Genomic DNA, 20,489 nt, shown 5'->3' with positions numbered 1-20,489 from the left:
GTATATTGATATATTTTTTTTAAAAATTGGGTATTGAGGTTATTTTCTCTTTAAATAATTACTCCATAACTTTTAAATAGAATGTTGTTTTATTTATTAAATAGTATAAAAGTATAGATTATGTGTATAGGAGAATTAAGATTAAGAAATAAAGGTATTTGGGGTATAAAAAAGAGCTGAATTTCCTAAAATAGGAGATGTCAATATGCTTTATAAGGGGTTATATATATATATAGGAAAAGGTTCAAATGAGAACCATTTGAATTGGAAAAACCATGAGAACCTTTTAATTATAACTTGGTGTTCATATGTAAATAGTTTATGTGAACAAATACATGCATATATGAACATGTCAAGTTATAACTAATATTACCTATGTTCATATATGAATGGTTCTCATATGAACCTACGTGAATGAATATGTTCACATATACCTATCACATATGAACATCAAGTTATAATATAGTGGTTCTCATGGTTCTTCCAATTTAAATGGTTCTTAATTGAACCTTACCCTATATATATATATATATATATTAAAACTTAATCTAACGATTTTAAAGTCATTGTAACTCACACCTTATAATATTGTCATTCAGTCCTATGTGTGATCATCATACTTTTTACCATAATATTTATCTTTATATTAGAATTATATAAAATAAGAAAAAAACTGAAATAAAGTTATACTCATTATATTAAAGGTTAGAGTGAGCAAAACAAATAATCTCTAAATATATATAAAAATCTAAATATATATAAAAAGGAAACCTTAATTTCAAAATAAGAAAAGTTTGGACTATTAGATAAACCTTAATTTTTAATTAAAACCAATAGCTTAGAATGATGATGTCATATACGTTTATAAATTTTTTAGATTTAAATTTAATTTAATAAATTTAAATATGGTTATTAATCATGAAAAGTAAGTCTCTACATTATATAATTATAGAAAGAGCTTAACTAAGCGATATAGTTATAAAAATTAATTCATAAACTTTATATTATTTTTTTAAAAAATCACTTTTTTGAATTTTTTTAATTGTTATTAAATTATGACTTTATATATGGGTTTTTTTTTATATAACCTAATAAATATTGGTTATAATTATAAGTATTTAATTATAAGTATTTACTTTTCAAAAAAAAAAATATAAACAATTATAAATATTTAATTTTACATCGTTAATATCTTATGATATTTGAATAAAACATATATTTGATCTATGTATAGTGTATTCAATATTCAAAATATAAAAAGTTATATAAATCACAACATCATCAAATTTTGACATTTTTTATTTACATTTATTAAATTAACAAAATGTTACAAATATAATATGAAGATTATGTATAGGGATAATTTATCACTAAAATCACTCTCGTTTTTTATATCTACATCATGTAATTTCTTTCTACATATATACTTAAACTCATTTAACTATATATAAACAAATATAACATTATTATTTTTCAACCCCTTTAATATACAATTTGTCAATACGATATCAACGTACTATTATTTTATTAGTTATATATGTTTTTTTAGAACAAATTAGTTATATATGTTTATTCGTGTATTATGCGGTATATAATCTAGTATAATATTATAGAAGATTGATAGAAATTTATTTATATAATAAAAAAGATAGGTCTATGTTGAAAGTTATATGGGGGAATGTATAAATTATCCTCCACAAAAAATCATTCCCTTATACATTTGTAGCTATTTACACACACGTATCTCTCTCTATATTCTCTTTCTTTCATTTGCACCATGCCACAATATTAATGATATCAACTGCAACACGCGGATAACATGATAGTAATCTTGAATAACTATATACTTTATTTTTTGTCTTTAAATAGAATTAATGTCATCTAAACAAAAACAAAATTAGGAATTCATGATCATCTTAATTGAATGAGTTATATTAAAATAAATAATTTCAAATTGTATCCATTAATTATGCGACTTTCTACATTTCTACCCAATAAACATTATCTTGTTCCCATTTGTGCCTTTTACAAGACAGTTCCAGAATCCACTCGTTTCATTTAATCTGCGCACCTGTTTTAGGAGGATTGCCATTGACCAATCATACTTTACCACATCAACAAATAAATGGAGATTCACAAACCACTTTGATTGTATGCAGATTGTTTGACATTAATTAAACGCTCACAGTTCACCTTCACAAACGTAACTAACCCAAACTGGGTAAAGCCAATATCAACTAGCTGTGTCACTATTACCGATCAAAACTCGAGAAAGGCAAAGGTTTGACATCTTAACACAAAATGGCTAGGGACAGCAAACGTTTATTTTTTCGAGCATATAGTACCGAGAAAAAAAAGTGAGTTATTTTGAGAACACCGTTTATGTTCATATCAATTTCAAGTCGGTTACTGGGGAAAAAAACATCCAACTATACTACCATTAAAAAAAAAAAATTGCATCTACTATTACCAATAGAAACTATATGTTCATATCAATAACTAGAAAATAAAAACAACTCATAGATACTACCATACAAGGAAAAAAACAGGACAGTTTTTCAGTGGGCAAAAAAAGGATGTGAAGCGAATTGGCTACATCATTCAAGTCAACTTCAATTCGGCGGCTCGGCGCTCCACAGTGATTTCTACCACGGGTGATACACTTGGAGAGTTTAAGAGAATTCTTAATACTTCATCCTTTGTAACCTTTGTGTTGAGGACAATTTTCGCCTTCTTTAGCAGAGGTGACTTGGCCAAGATTAGCTTCACAAACTCCAACTCAGTACTCAAGTTGGCAAAATATTCAATCTTCAATTCATACAGATGCTCTAGCCGAATATCAGAATAACCTTCCAGTTTAATGGGGTTTGTCTCAATAAATAGCTCATCTCAATAATACAGACGACCCTATATATCGGCACGACATTCAAAACATAACTATTTAAGATGAACTTGTTATTTACCTGCAGATTAATTTTTTCCAAGTTTGGGGAGGATTTGATCAACATGCAAATTTTTAGTTTCAAGTCGAATCAATGATATATCATTATAGTAGAAATTTACCATGTCAATCCATTCATTAGCAATTGTCAGATGTTCAACCAATCGTAAGCACTCCAATAGCTCAATAAAGGGGATGTGTTCATCATAGTAATTATATACAGACTGCAACAGCTTACAATATTCAGAGAATGGTAAGCATATCAGCTTATAATAAATGAGATGTAGATACGTTAACCGATGCAATGAGTAGATAGAGAATGGCAACACGTATGTTTCATCACAACATCTATTCAGCAAAAGCTTCAATTCGGTGACGGTATTGCTCCTTGACAAATGAAGTATTATTTGATCAATTTCAAAACAGTTTGAATCTACCTCCATGTGAAAGGTGAAGCGAAGTATTGGACCCCGGTGCATTAGCAAAACTTGGTATATAGCAGAAAGAAAATTACATTTTCCGAGAGCCCAACTATCAGCTTGTCCCTCCAAATCAGACAGATAACTGCTACCAGTTACGTCTTCAAATGTATCCTCATCAAACACAAGTTTGGAAATTCGGGTCCAACTATACCTCCAACTCTTTGAGAGAACGCTAGTCCTTACTGCATCTCTTATATGCATATGACACAAGATGGTTTCTATTATGTTCTGAGGAAGGGTACTGATTATATCTTTGGCTGGACGAAGTTTAGCTTTCATCTCAGGGTGTCTTTGCTGGATTGATACCACTGCACAAAAGTTCAGCTTTCAAAATATTAAAATATCGGTATGTAAAGGGTTTTTCACCCAAGTTAGGTGCATAGCAGCCCCATACTATAGGGGCACAATCAAATAAGAACAGTCTTAAAATAAGAACAATGAGAACACTTAAAAAAATCATTTTGATGCATGATTGTCTTGATTTTGACAGGCCAATGTGTTGCTATACGCTTATATAATGATAATTAGTTATGCACTATGTTAATTTTATGGACTTTTAATGCATCAAAATGATGTTTTTTAAGTGTTCCCACCGTTCTTATTTTAAGACTGTTCTTATTTGATTGTTCCCCCATATATTTTCCCCCATATATTTTATATATGGGGGAACAATCAAATAAGAACAGTCTTAAAATAAGAACGGTGAGAACACTTAAAAAAACATCATTTTGATGCATTAAAAGTCCATAAAATTAACATAGTGCATAACTAATTATCATTATATAAGCGTATAACAACACATTGGCCTGTTAAAAGCAAGAAAATCATGTTTTTTGTTTTGTGCATCCATATTCTTCAAAATGATGCATCCACCAAAAAACGTGATTTTTTTGATTTTAACGGATCAATGTGTTGTTAAACACTTAAATAATGATAATAAGTTATGCACTATGTTAGTTTTATGGACTTTTAATGCATCAAAATGATGTTTTTTAACTGTTCTCACCGTTCTTATTTTAAGACTGTTCTCACCGGAGTGTTACCATATATATATATGTATCTATATCTATTTTTATATATGGCTGCTCACAGCCCTGTCCAAGAGGTTGCTCCAATAAACTTAAATAAAAACCTTCTTGAAATCCAACGCCGCCAATAACTTTGAAATCTTTTTTTAATTTCATAAATGAATTCACACTTGTTAAAATATAGAATTGACAATTAAGTAAAGAAAAAGGACTAGAATGAAAGGCCACATACATTTATACGAGTATTAACTAGAGCAAGTTTCTTCTAATGAATCAGAGTAGCTAATTGGCTACAATTATGCGCTTTTGTGTGTGTGTGCGCATATATATAATTATATATATGGGGGATGGAAATATAAGGTTGTTAGGTACCTAAGCTTAGGTGTGGAACACTCACATATTGTTTTGTAATATATATATATATATATATATGGGAAAAGTGAATATAAGGTTGTCCGGCATACAAGCTTAGGTGTGGAACCCCTCACATACAAATTTTTTAATATTTCTTGATTAATGAATAAATGCTTGGGCCCCCATGAATTTTATGGATTAAAAAAACAATATGTGAGTGTTGCATACATAAGCTTATGTACCTAATAGGCTTATATTCTCATCCCCCATATATATATATATATGCACACACACAAAAGTGTAGAGTTGTAGCCAATTGGCTACTCTGATTCATTAGAAAAAATATGCTCTAGTTAATACTCGTATAAATGTATGTGGATTTTCATTCTAGCCCTTTTTCGATACTTAATTGTCAATTCTATATTTTAACAAGTGTGATTTCATTTATGAAATTTAAAAAAGATATCAAAATTATTGGCGGCGTTGGATTTCAAGAAATTTTTAATCTAAGTTTATTGGAGCAGAGCTTCTTGGCTAGGGCTGTGAGCAGCCATATATAGAAATAGATTTAGATACAGATATAGATATATTCATGATAAAAGACTGAACAAATGTAATACAACACTACATTCAAAAACAAAAAGATAAGGCAACACTTGGTACACAAGGGCGGATCTAGCTGTAAAGGAACGGTGGGTAATGCCCCCGATAACTATGGGCTAGATATGTAGTAATCTTGTTGTAAACAAGTTGGAAATTTAATACTTCTTCAAGATGCCCCCTTCATAAAAATTAGTGTGCCCTTGTCTAAAGAACGAAGAACAAATAACTCTAAAGCAAGCTAAAATAAATTTAAGATCTAGACATTAATGGCAGAAGCTCTGTTTTGTGTTATTGAAAGATTCAGAGAAGAAAAAGATAACTACCATTGGCCCTTTTTAACATTTATCCCATAAAACCCTTATAGTTGTTTAAAGTTACAAGTTTCGTCCTTGAACTTTTGAGTACATTCTTTCAATGCCATAAATATTCCTAATAAATATGTAACTATAAGTCTAACATTTACTAGTCTATATCCCTTATCAAATGACAATATATTACACCGGTCTTGTATAAATCCTTTCATAGCATTTTGAAAAACATTTTAAATAAATACTAACAAATTATAAACAAGTATTCTAATTATAAACTTGACTATATTTCAAAACTATATTATAAGTATTAAAAAAATGTTACTTTAAATTAAAAAAACTTAATCATATATGTAACTAAATATATTATAATAGATTATGACAAGATACCTGAACTAACGTTGCATCTTATATGTAATTCATATTAAACTTATCATCTAAAGTCATTAGTCAAGGTTGTAAAGTTATTTTTATATAATGAGAAATCAATATAAAAACGACCCATCTAGCTTAACTACATAGTTATAATCTAAAAAAAAAAAATAGTTAAGTTGTTCATTTACAAAACTTAATGGGGACATTTTCAAAGCGTTTCGTCCCAGGGCATCAAAAATCTCATTACCTGCCCTACCCATAAATCATGGCATCGTGTTATTACTTTTTGTCATCGTGCCTCCTATATGTAAAAATCCTAGTTCCGCCTCTGTTGGTACAATGACCCGACAAATTCAATGAAACATACTTGTTTGCCTCAATCAATTTAAATTACATGAAACCCTAATTAAAGCTGTGTACATATAAAGAAATTGATCTGAAATATAGATATTATTTAAACAGAATCATACTTGTTTGCCTTGATCAATTTCAATTACATGAAACCCTAATTAAAGCAATTGGATCACAGGGTGCATACCTTAATTTAATCCGCCAGAAAAAGGGGACTAATTCATGAGTTCAAAAGGGGATTTGATACGCGAGAAAAAAAGGGGTGAAATTTGTCAAGCAAAGTTGACCCATAGATTCCTTAATCAATTTCATTGTTGCCCGAACCTTTTTAAGCTGGAAAATGATATTAGAAAAAAAAAAAGTGTGTCGTGAGAAATAGGCTTTCATGGCAGGGGAAGAAGTGGAAAAGAGTTTTGGAAATAGAAAAATGAAAAAAACTGGATGGGCTGCTGCCTGCTGGTAAATTTTGGACTCAATAATCAGTTTGATAAATGGAAAACTGGGAATGTCTGGGAACATGCACAAGGAGTTTACGGTTAGTGAAGTTAGCTCTATATATATACACTATATATACACGAGAGTAAGTACCCGTGCGTTGCGGCGGTAAGATGGTGGAGATGATAGGTCATAAAGTATGATAGGTCATAGAGTATGATAGTCAAATGCCTTAACTGTACGGGCCCCGTCTTCGGATTTAAAAATTCACCGAAAGTATATCGAATAACATCTCTAATGAAAGAGCATGAAATTTCAAGATCACCCGTATAATTTTTATAATTTATCGACGTACGGTTTTTGAGAAAAGATTTTGAATAAATTTGAGGAATAAATGATTTATGGAGGAGAGAAAAAAAAATGATTAGTTGAGATTTGAGGAGAGAGAAAAGGTGTTAGGTAAATATAAAATTAATAAATGGACATTTTGGGAAAATAAATGTTGAAACTTAAAATGTAAACAGGAAAAATTTGCTTTAAAATATAGTATAGATATATAGATCGGTAGCATCAACTTGTAAAAATAGGTTTTGATCCCAAGCTCTTTCCATGAATCCCGATTGGATTTAGCAGCCATGGAAGCAGGGATCGGGGTTGTTTAGTGAAGATTAAGATGAGAGGCAACAACCATAAGGAAGAGGAAGAAATGATATGTGGCAAATTTGCAGCTGAAAGGACAGTGTTGGTGGACATTTTTGTCATAATAGTTGAATTCAAATAGAATTCCCAACTTTGCACTCAGATATTGAAGGAATTCTAAATTCCTTGTGGTAAGGAATGTGATGGAAAATTTTAAATTCTAATTCCATCATTTATACTAACCAAACATGATTAGCAATGGAATTCAAATTCCAATTACAAAGAATTCCTATGAATTCTATAAACCAAACACCCCTAAAGATTTTAGTAATACATTTGTGCTAGAGTGGGTAACAGGTCTAATCAAGCCGATAGTGGTCAAACTTAATCTCGACCCAATTATAAAACTTGAAGATCGAGCTCGACCGAGCCTATATATTCAACCTCGAACTCGCTTTACGAATCGATACTTTTGAACTCGACTCGATTAAATATAATACTAAGTTTTTAAATCAAATTAGTTCTATAAGCTCGATTATTTCAAGCTTGACTCGATACTTTTAAGTTTTAACCCCGAGTCGATTAAGCTCGGCTCGGTAGGATAATCACTATGTTAAAAGATATAATATTCAAAGGTAAATTGTAAAATAGCACAAGCTCGATTAAGCTCACGAGATTTACGAGTAGGTCATGTTGAGGCTCGAGCTCAACTCAAAAGTATACTCGAGTAGCTCAACTTGACTCAGAACGAGTCGATTTCAAATAATTTGCTAGTTGATCTTGGGTAGCTTACGAAGTGTCTTGTCTCGTTTACACCCCAAGTAGGGATGACAAAATTACCCGTACCCGATGGGGAACCCGATACCCGCACCCGATTTGACCGGGGATGGGGACGGGTATGGGGATGTAAATCTAATCTCCGATGGGGATTGGGACGGGGATGGGAAACCGTCAATCCCCGATCCCTATACCCGAACCCGAAAATACTCTATATATTTATAAAAATCACTTTAAGTTCTTATCTGTATTCTAGAATCAATTTTAAGTTAAGTGCTTTTATTTAATACTTTTTATGTGTTATACTTTATTAATCATTTACTTAACATATAAATTAGTTTATACATAGAAAGAAAATATCGAAATACACATTCTCTTACGTATCTTCTATTAAAATAAATTCATATTCTTTCAAAAAAAGGTATCTCCGATACCCGACGGGGATCCCCGATACCCGATGGGGACGGGTATGGGGATGTAATTTAATTCCCCGATGGGGATGGGGACGGGGATGGAGATTACAAGTAAAAATCGGGTACGGGGATGGGGATTAAGATCCCCGACAATACCCACCCTGTTGCCATCCCTAACCCCAAGGGTTTCCAAAAAGTGTAACATTTTTTTGTGCCGTGTGGTTATGAACCAGGTACTAGCCTTGATGGCACTCAAAGACTAGATTTGTAGTTTAGGGGGGACTGGTTGTACCCTTTGCAACTTTGGGGACAAATCAACGGACTATCTGTTTTACTATTGTGGGATGACAACTACTGTATGGAATGAGGTGAGTAAGTGGTCAAACATTTTTTGGGCGATAGAAATGAGTGGGAGTGGTGTGAGAGGCGAACCAAGGGTGGGTTCGCCACACTCCCCATAGCCTTAATTACATTGCCAATTAAGATGAATAAAACATAACTCTTTAAAACATCCAAAGCTTAATCAGTAATCACATAACATAGGTGTGCACTGAGAATTCGAATACAAGATAACCAAAGATAATAATATGTGAAGCAAATGTCATACACAAACATACATATGCATTGTGCTAGTTTAAGGATACTGGAAAAACACAAAGAGGATCCGCCTTTTGTAAGGTAATACCAAACCTTTCTGTCATGTCCAAATCCTCTTGTCGGATTTTATTGTCAAGATTCAAATCGAAGTTGTTGAGTAATGACCCCAACATCAAAGGAATCATACGAATCGCAAGTGGCAAACCAGGACATATTCTTCGTCCAGCACCAAAAGGGATTAGTTCAAAATCTTGACCATGGACATCGATTTTTGAGTTCAAAAATCTTTCTGGCTTGAACTCGAGTGGGTTTTCCCATATGGTTGGGTCTCGCCCTATGGCCCATGCATTGACAAGCACTTGTGTACCTTTTGGGACAATGTAGCCGTTGATTTTGACTTCGTTATCAACTCTTCGAGGAACCAAAAAAGGGATTGGAGGATGAATTCTTAATGTCTCTTTCACAATGCATTGTAAGTAAGGTAGTTTCGGAAGATCTTTTTCTTCTACGATTTTACCTTTTCCGATAACTTCTTTAAGTTCGTCTTTAGCTTTAACCCTAATGTGTGGGTTTCGTAGTAATTCTGCCACGGCCCATTCCAATGAATTTGAAGTTGTATCCGTTCCAGCAACAAACAAGTCCTGTTTTGATATACACTTACTTGCATGTTAAAAATCATATATATAACAAAATGAGGTATAAACTATAAAGTAAAACTCAAACGATCAATTTTTTCCCCTTTTTGTTCAAAAAAAATATATGATCTTGTATTGCTTACTATATTATATTCATGTGTCACACAAAGAAAATAAGGGCTAATGAAAATAGCAACAAACACTTATAATGAATAAAATAAACACATAGTGATATGTTATGACCATCTAATTCGTTTAGATACGTTGTGAAACATGTTGTAATCAGTTACATGTTGCTGCTTTCGAAAACCATTATACGTATATCGATAATAAGAAGAGAAAAATGAGATATAACCAGTTATGGGAGAAATTATTTTTAAGGCCGTCAAAAAATCTAATTACTTGTGCTTACACTTATTATCATTTTTTAATTAAAGTTTGATCGATATATCTAAACTCCACTATCAGTAATACCAAAATAAATATCTTGATACAAAACATGACAAACGGTTCGATACCGTCCATTTGACTAATCACTAATTAAATACAACATGACATTTGAGTCTATATCACACATGGGATCAAGTGGAACAAATAATATACGAGTATAATAGAATAACAACTAAGTTAAAATCTAGTATAGTATGATAATAGTAATATCTACCAAAGCTAACTAAGCTCTATACAGAGATTTCTATACCTTATACTTAATTGACACAAAATATAAATCAAATTGATTAAAGGTAGAGGCAAAGGTAAATTTTGCAAAAAGCGAAAGTAAAAAAAAAAAAAAAAGTGAACATTTTCCAACTTACCAAAAGCATACTTTTGATGTGTTCCCTATTGATGTCCTGTGGGTTCTCATGATTAATCTTTAAAATCATGTCCAATACATCAGGATCTTGTTTAACATTTTTCTTACCCAATCTTTCATTAATCAATTCCTCAAACAATCCAAGAACCTTCCCAACATGACTAGTCAATCTCCTTCTAATCCCTTGTGGATCCATTTTCTTAAACACAGGAAAAAAGTCAACCAAATTTGGCTTCCCAACTTCTATCATGATGTTACCATATACCTCCTTAAACTCTTTACCCGAATCCTCATACGGGTCAGTTAAATCCTTAGACAAAATCGTGTTGGATAAGAGATTCAACGAGGTTCTAAAAGCAGCCCGACCAATATCCACACAATCGTTAGACTGGCTAGCTTTTTGGCAATATGTTACTAACTCTTGCACTTTTTTGGTCCTCAAATATTGGCTAGCATCAAGAGAAGTCCCCGAAAAAATATTGGTATTAATAATCTTGCGCAAGGTTCGCCATTGCACATTTATTGGCATCCAAACAACAGAATTCACTGAATGGTTATGGGCATTTAGCCCATCGGGTACATGTCGTGTAGATGAGAAGGCAAGGTCTTGTTTTTGGAGGACTTCTTTCGCGGCTGAAGCCGAGGATATTACTAGTGTAGTGATATTACCGAGTTTTAAAAACATGACCGGGCCATGGATTTTTGCGAGATTCGCTAACGATTGGTGTGGATGGTCACCAAGTAAGTGAAGGCTTCCAATGATCGGTAATGGGGTTGGTCCTGGAGGAAGGTGTTTCGGTTTGTGTATACCGAGAACTACTTTGATAAATGCATAGGACAATAATAGTCCAATAGCAATTGTCAAAAACTCCATTGGTGTTGCTAGCTAGCTAGCTATGTGTGTTTATTTGTCTTTATTGATTGATGATATACTGATGATATATATACTCGCATTTCAAAGATTTTGATTAAAGCTAGTCAACTCATTTTAGATATGATGATGATATATATACGCAATTAAATAACTATAGATACATACCCAAAATAGTTGGTCAACTCAATTTAGATATGATGATAATATGTAGACGCAATTAAATAAGTAGATACATACCCAAAATAGTTGGTCAACTCAATTTAGATGATAGATAGATGATAATATGTAGACGCAATTAAATAAGTAAACACATACCCAAACTACATTTTTTTTGAAAAGTACATACCCAAAATACATACTTGTACGTTTAGACTTGAAAATTTTGTTTCTATTTATAGCTATTTCATACTTTTTATTATATTTGTGCGCATGTATCTATCCATGATATAGATAAACAAATAAACATAGAATATTACATGTAAATTTATTCTAAACATCGCGATTTAGTTATGTACAGATCGAGTGAAGGTAAAAACATATGTGGGTGAAAATCGTTGGTAATTAAAATGTATGTTAGTGGTAACTAAGATGCATCGGTCCATGCATATAATCAAGATGTATGTCAATGGTAAGTGGTAACTAATATGTATTTATTGACTAATATAACATAATAATTGAAAATGTTTTACTATTAACATTCGTATGTTGGTAACGTCTAAACTACGAGTACATATTAATGTTTTGTGGCATTCGCACTTTTGAAAAAAGTCGCACGATAACCTACAACTGATACTCTGATAGAGATATGATCTCTTAAATAATGTTACTGTACTGTTTTTTCTATCTCTCGAAAAAGAGTTCTAGCCGCCCCCACTAGGCCACTTACAATCTCCTTATCCGTGTAATCCGCCATTGACTAAGTTCTCCGTTTGTTTTTGCCACATTATATATTGCATCGAATGGGCTTTCCTTCTCCTCTTAGAGGTAGCGTGAGATAGTAGTCGCCTTGTAGGCAATCGTGACTTTTTTCTTGTGTGTGTGGTTGTAAAGAGCTATGTCCATTTCTCGTTTTTAAAAAACTAGTTAGGTTATCCGGGTGTTGCTCCGGGTGACATAACGTTGCTTCAGAAACGTTATACCGACGGGAGATACATTTATTTGTTTCTTATTTAACGTGTGTATGAATATGTATTGTCGTGTACAAAAATAGGATATAACAATCATTTACGTGATCAATTGTATGAATATTTAAAAGAATAATGAATAAATGTTAATTATGTAGTAGGTATATACGATTAATTGGGAAAAAAAAAAGAAAATGAAAAATGTGCCAACACAAAAAAAAAAATGAAACCACATCAAAATTATATTATTTGGAAAATCGAATATACAGCAGACTACAGCTATGATAGCTGCAGTTATGTACAAATTTTTAAGATTTTTTTTCAATTTAAACTTTTTGATTAATATATATACAAAATGCCCCCTGATTTTCACCTTACTGCAGCCAAAAGTGGCTGCAGTCCGCTGCATCGATGTTAAGCCCTATATTATTATATGTGAAACACAAAAAGAAATATAAAGTACCATACAAATCATTGTAGAAAATAAAAGATAAATGAACGCAAATACCATATTAATTTTGTACAACAAATTGTAAAAAGCCAAAAACGACTGAAAGAACGACAATTTTAGTTAAAAGTATAAGACAAAATTAAAAACGTAAGACCAAAAAAAACTCACGCCCTTTTGTTGAATTGGACGACCGATAGACAATAGCAATTTAACACAAATACTATATATACTCCGATGCATGTTAGACAAATAGACCTGATTTGCAAAAGCTTATATAACCCTCATTAAACACTCAAATAGCCTCTAACGGTTGTTAAAACTCGTTATAGAAAAGACCCAACTCCTTTTTAGAAAAAAGGACCTTATTTGCGGTAGTTATTGTGACTCACGTTACTCAAACATCAGTTAACGTTTGTTAGTGCTTGTTGGGTTTTTTTTTCAATTTTTTGAACAATGGAGACCATTGTTGCAAGAGTATTTTACGGGAGGTTATAATAAAAATAATCTATTAATTAATAAATGAATAAAATAGTACTTGCATGTAAATTCGTATTTCCTATTTTACTATAGTATATAATATACATTAATTAAATAGTTTAGAGTGTAAGAAAGTATATATATATCGGTGTGGTGGTGGGGGCAGTTGATGGTGGAAATGACATCGAGTGGTGTAGGTAATTGATGTAAATTGTTAACAGAAATACTTTAAAAGACAAAGAGTTGATAGTGTAATTTAATTATTAATGTTAAGAAGCTAGTGTATGTTAAAATATTTTAAAGTGTGCTAAATGAAAATATTACATATTTTTCAACACTTATAATAATAAGATCTAATTTCTATATAATATAACGAGGGTTGGTGCTTGCGCGTTGCGGCGGTTAAACGGTGATGATAATACAAAACAGTGGGGAAGTAATTGATATGCGTGTGTGTAAATAGGAAGGAGAGAAAAAAGTGATGATGAGCGAGATTTGTTAACTTCAATTCCTAACAAGTTTTAAATTTATTTATTACAAGGTTAACTTCCCTACTACACTCACTCACGGGCAGTGGACCGGGTCGTTTATAGTACAACAAATAGGTTAGACCAGGATCGTTCTTAGAGACTATATCTAAGAATGCAACTAGGTGTTATCCTAAGATTGTTGGGGGTTTGTCACGATTTAATAAACTAAAAGCAATTTAACCGCTTGGTCTAGTGAGGATCCACGTAAATATTTTAATAAGTAAAACAAGACGATAATAATGAAAATGATACATCTACTTGTAACAATTCACATACCATATAGATCATCTACTAAACTACTTATAACTGTTGAACGACTAATCACGACCAAGCTTTCTGTTAAGTCCCCCAGTCTAAATGGTCAAGGTTCCTGTTAAGTCACCCACCCCTTTAATTAAGCTTTCTGTTAAGTCCCCTAATTAAGATTATAATCTAAGTCTGTTTTTATGACCTAACATTTATAATTTAATGGGATTCCTATTAAGTCCCAACCTACTTTAACTATAATATCATACTCATTTAAGCATTACACCTAAATAATTATGGGTCGACGGTCAAGCATAAAAACGTTTCAACAACTATAAATAAATATACCGACATGATCAAATTATCCAAGCAGATGCATATTAATTTAGCTACTCATTGCAAAATAAATACCACTAACAACTATTAAGATAAACAAATCCATAATAATAATTGTACGATAAGTAATATAGTCTTGCAATAAAGTAACCCTTATAACATTAATAATAATAATAATAAAAGAGAAAGATCAAAAGAAATATGTCAACTAATAATAATTGTACGGTCATAATAATGTTACAGTCATTATTATGATTACATAGTATGGCACCTCAAGATGAATTCGCTTAATACTTCCATATGCTACTATAAAGCAACTATGTCAACTAAGGCCAAGTCAAACAACGGTTTAAGTCTAGGTATCCCTATCATCATGAAGTACCTAAATCCCTTAAACCAAGGCTTTGATACTATTTGTATCGTCCCCAAACCAAATTAGACAAAAAGTGTGAGAAAAAGCTTTGGATATTCTATACTTAGAAAAATATCATCAATTTTCATGAATAATCAAAAATGTTTTAAATTAAGAAAAGACACTTGCAATGATCATAAAATGATGTAAATAGACTATTATACAAGTTTCCGGGCCCAAAAAGGTCAAACAAAGGCTCGGGAAATATTGAGTTCGAGGTCAGTGGAGCACGACCTTTGCAAACTGCAAGAGCCGTGCTCTGTGACATAGAGGTCGTGCTCCCCGCTGTACACTAAAAGCTAGTGTTGTACATAACGGTCTTAACGGCCGTTATAACGGGTAACAGAGGTCTATCGTTACGTTAAAGGGCTTGTAGGGTAGATTTAAAGGCCTGAGTCAATAACGGTCAAATAACATATTTAACAGAGCTTAACGGGCCTAACGATAAAAAAAATGTTGACTTTCTCGAAAGAAAAGGGACGGTTTTGGGCTTATTTTTTAGGGTTTCGTTTATTTTCAACACATTACACAAACGGGAGGGTGAGCAGACTCTAATTCATCTATATATTTCAGATTTCATCAAGTTATTAGTTTTTAAGAAGAGAAGAAGAGAAAAGTGATAGGAGATGGAGAGAGAGACAAACACTTGGGTGTTCTGTGGTCAATTAAAAGAAAAAGTAGGAAAATAGCTATTCCATTGTTCTTGAAAAAGAAAAGAGCGACTGAATTGAATTATTAAAACCTTATCACTAAGAAGTTTATATTAAACTTTCAAAAAAAAAAGTTTATATTATGCTAGATTAGGTTTTTTAATGGGCTGGGGTGGGCTGGGCTTCATTGGGTTTCACAATATTTAAGTTTGTATATATTTTTTTTAAATTGGGCACTGGCTTGTTGATATATATATATTTATATATACTATAAATTAATAATTAATAATCATATAATGTGATGTGCGAAATCTAGTTATAAAATTTATAAACACGAACTACTTGAAAACTGACTACAACACACTCACAGGCAGTGAACCCGTTCGTATGCAGTATAGCAAACTTGTAAATCCGAGGTCGATCACAAGGACTTTGAAAGCAATTGTTATAATAAAGTAATTCAAATTAAAAGGGGGGGGGGTTTGTGGCTGAATTGCCACTTTGCAAAAGTTAGTGAATAATTAGTAATCTCGAAAGATTAATCGAAAAGAAATCCGGTATGACCGGGGCAAGGATCGTCCTAAAACGATAGTAAAAATGATTTTATATGACAATAATTATTAAAGGGAGACCTACTTGGATCAGCTCACATGTCAATCATCGGGTCTAAACATTACTTGCATTTGTTAAACGACTTAAAAGGTAGACAAGGCGAACTTCGATTATACTTGAAACTTTAATTGCAAGAAATATAGTTATCGCTTCCGCGGATAATTTCTACTCAAAACAATTAAGCATGAAGAACCTAAGTTGATCTTTATGATTTAATCTTTAAAAGCTTTCTTCCGAACTGCTTATTCACCTAATCGGATTTCTCTATCATAGGTGTTTGCACTCTCAAAATGAATTTAATTGTTTAAAATCTTTATCGCTAGTTTCTTCCGAACTCCAACGACTTTAGGATAGTTATAGACTACTTAACCATTTCATAAACCAATAGACAATGATATAGATTTCTTCCAAACTTCTAATTACAATTATCAATCAATAAATATAAAAGATAAAAACAATATTTAAACTCAACTAAATGCGGATCTTCGATTAAACATATAAATCTTATTTAACAATCGCAAGTAACAACAAACAACCCTATGACATTATCACTATCCAAGCGGGTGCTAATATATTTAGCCACTCATAGTAACCAAGAAAACACAAATAATATTAAAAGGAATCATAATGTACCGACAATCTTGATGAATGCGGAAAGCAATAATGAATCCTTGAATAAAATTGATATTTTTGAACAAACTAGAGTGAAGGTCCGTGCGTTGCACGACCGAGCTTCACAGGTTGTTTTGTACATTTTTTTTATTTAGCGGGTTTTTCTTATGATGGTTTGGAATTTTCTAAACAATACAAAATGATTTTAAAAGAACTAAAAGCCAAAAGAGCGTTAATCTTATTCAAAATCAAACTAAAGTCAACCTGATAAACCAAAATAAATACTTCTAAAGCTTGGAATACAACTCTAAAGTCAAGGGTGTCAAGTCCACTTCTATCTACACTCTTCTCTCGATCTCAAAGCCCTTCTGATAACCTGTCGTATAAGAAAGAAAAAGGAATACGGCTGAGCAAAAAGCCCAGTGAACGGATATGACAAAAGCTGAAAAATATTATCAAATGCGGAGACGTATATTAAAAGAACAAACTTATTACCTTAACAAACTTATTTCAAATCAAAGTACACATACGCATAGTTCACAAATACCTTATACATTAACAAATCAAAGTAGACTATAAAACCAAGTTCCATAAAATAATGCACATAAGAGTCAAACAAAATTACTTGTCAAAGGGTCGAACGCTTCGTATGACACTACGAAAACGCCAGCCGTCAAACTTACAAAATGCCTAGGACCGATCTATACGCCTCCTATCAAAATATCAAAGTGTGCATACCACTACCGGGTAATTAAAAGGAGACGCCGTAGATTAAATCAAATACACCGCTACGGCCGGTGCCACGCCATCGGTGTCACAATAACGCGCCCATGGGACCTCCATGGATATGTTACTCTTATATGCACATCTTAAAAAACCATTTTGACCGACTTATATATATATATATATGTATATACACACACTTAAAAATATCAAATAACAAACTTAGTTTTCGGACAAATAAATAATAATTACATATATTTCGAGTTATTCTAAAATATTGACTTAAAACCACATCTTCATCCACCCAATTCTTACAAAATTTAAATAGAGTCACTTATAAATTTTCGGGCCAATCAATATGATTCATAATATGCGAGTGTATTAATTTCCGTGGCCAACGAATATTCGAGGGACATATCATAAATCACAAAATGCGAGTGTATTAATCTTTTGGGCCAGTTAATATGATTCATAATAAGCGACTGTATTATTACTTCGACCAACGAATATTGAAGGGACATATTAGTGTACAAATCGTTGCATCAAATGTAATATACCAAACGCATCTTTTCGGGACCATACTCAAATCGGATTTCAAGAGATGGTTTTGACACAACTATAAAGAATAAAATATTATGATTCCCAAATAAATATTTCTGAAGGCAACTTCGTTAGTACATCAAAAGTCAGAGATATCACACTATTTATACAAAGGATAGCAAACAACTAATTTTTCAAATAAGACACAACTTTTATAAAAAGAAATACACATTTAATCAAATAAAGTTTTGAGAGAAAAGATTTTACCAGAAGGATCCTAAGACCAACTACAATATCCATACAATAATATATACATATATAACAAATAAAAGTCTTGAAAGAAAAGATTGGACCGAAAAGCTCCTAATAACCTTTAGAATATACGTATCTTAATAAAGGTCTAAACTTTTAAAAGTCGATGTACTCCACCAAGATTAGCAAACAAAATCTACATTAAAATAATTTTAACTAAAATCAAAATACTTTAAGACTTTCTATAAGGATTAGTTATTTAGATTTATAAGTTTTATTTTATTTAATATGGTTAATAACCATAGCATGTTTAAAAAATATATTAAAATGATAAAGTTTGTCATATGGCTGACTGGCTTTATTTCTCGTACATACATATGCGGAAAACTCATTACAAAGGTTGTCATTATTTTGCAACATACAAAACTAAGAGTAATATGATTAATCGTTTAGCTATTGATCAAGTTTTTCTCGATCCATTTCTATATAACGTCTCGTGTTTTATTATACTTAAATCGAAAGAAAAACTTTTGTTTTATGCCATCATCGAAAAGTTTTTGTTTTCTATTTCGCGAGTTTGAATCAACATTATAGATCGATTACCACAAAAACGTACATACATTGTTAGTATACTTTTTATATCTATTATATAAACACAAGTGTGATAACACGATTTCTAGCACCGAATTCACGTCATCAATGGCGGTTTTGGTGAGTGTGTGTTCTTGGTGTTTGTGTGTGTTTTGAGAGAAAAAGTGTATGTATGTGAAAGTAAAGTTGCTGATTGGAATTAATGTGTGAGTGTAAGGCTTTCAAAAGTTTTTGATTCCTAAGGTTATGAGGGATATTTATAGGCTAACTATACAATTATGCTAATGATCACAATTAGCCTCCCAACCTTAGTAATCATACACTTATGACTTAACTACAAGAAAGTCCTCTTGTCTAAATTACAATTTATCACTATTTTGGATTTCTAACATTCTCCCCCTTAGTGATATATTGTAATGAATGAAGTACGTGTTATCTTGTCTTGTTGGTTTGATGAGCCCTGTGGTGAAGACAATTGGTGTGTTAAGGGGCAATAAGTGAAAGATATAAATTACAAGGGTATAGATGTTAAGTTTTGGAAAGTTGGTCCAGCAGATTTAGGGCCATATCATGTTCCATAAACCCCATAATCAGATTGTAATCTCAAAAATAATTTTCCCTCAAGAACCCTAGAGCCTCTCTTCAAGTTTTGTGCGATTTTGGATCTATTCGGCGGTGATTTCTTCTAGGTTTTGATCTCTCAATCATTCGTACAGGTAATTCTTTATTCTAAGATCATAGGGTAATGGTCTTTGATAGATTTTGTCCACCCATCTCTGGTTTAAGGGTTGGGTATGCTTTAATTGCAATCCGTTTATCGATTTCGATTCATTCGAGTGATTAATATATGTAAGTAATCTAAGGATCAATTGATGGTTTAATGGTGTTAATTAAGTCTTAAAAGATGCCTTGAAGTGATCTAGAAAGTTTCAAGTCGTAACGATTTGAGATGGGTTCGAAACGAAAGAAACACGAAAATCCCGTTTTTTGGAAAATCTGAAGCCAGTGAGGCCCACTGGAATGTGGTGCGACCCACTGAGGGTCAGTTTTAGGTCAGAAAATATTCAGTGAGCCCCACTGAATTGTTAGTGCGCCCCACTAACTGCAGTTTACCATTTTCGCTCCGTTTAACTTATGTAATGTACGTTTAATGTATAATAGGTTGTCAGGGATACTTAGCAAGCACTCTAAGACATATGTAACTCATTGTTAAGCAGTACCAAGGTAAGATACACTACTTTGTCACGCTGAGGGTTCAACAACAAACATGGTTTCATATAATAACTTCCCAATTGATATGTTGTTTA

At 32.1% G+C, this 20,489-nt stretch overlaps 2 protein-coding genes across 2 annotated transcripts; both read right to left on the bottom strand.

The window, feature by feature from the left end:
* Nucleotides 1-2,522: 2,522 nt before the first annotated feature.
* On the bottom strand, nucleotides 2,523-6,718 carry LOC122604254 (F-box/LRR-repeat protein 13-like). Its single transcript, XM_043777143.1, has 3 exons — nucleotides 6,630-6,718; nucleotides 3,064-3,731; nucleotides 2,523-2,883 (listed from the first exon to the last, which is right to left on the bottom strand). The coding sequence occupies exons 2-3, from the start codon at nucleotides 3,700-3,702 to the stop codon at nucleotides 2,602-2,604; spliced, it is 921 nt and encodes a 306-aa protein (XP_043633078.1). The 5' UTR covers nucleotides 3,703-3,731; nucleotides 6,630-6,718; the 3' UTR covers nucleotides 2,523-2,601.
* Nucleotides 6,719-9,191: 2,473 nt separating this feature from the next.
* On the bottom strand, nucleotides 9,192-11,656 carry LOC122605089 (7-ethoxycoumarin O-deethylase-like). Its single transcript, XM_043777966.1, has 2 exons — nucleotides 10,754-11,656; nucleotides 9,192-9,944 (listed from the first exon to the last, which is right to left on the bottom strand). Exons 1-2 carry the CDS (start codon nucleotides 11,624-11,626, stop codon nucleotides 9,336-9,338), a joined length of 1,482 nt encoding a protein of 493 aa, XP_043633901.1. The 5' UTR covers nucleotides 11,627-11,656; the 3' UTR covers nucleotides 9,192-9,335.
* Between the last annotated feature and the right edge of the window lie 8,833 nt (nucleotides 11,657-20,489).

This window comes from Erigeron canadensis, chromosome 6 (genome assembly GCF_010389155.1).
Source record: "Erigeron canadensis isolate Cc75 chromosome 6, C_canadensis_v1, whole genome shotgun sequence".
NCBI classification, from domain to species: Eukaryota; Viridiplantae; Streptophyta; class Magnoliopsida; order Asterales; family Asteraceae; genus Erigeron; species Erigeron canadensis.
Note: the sequence above shows the minus strand (reverse complement) of the source record. Positions and strands in the feature narration are given on the sequence as shown.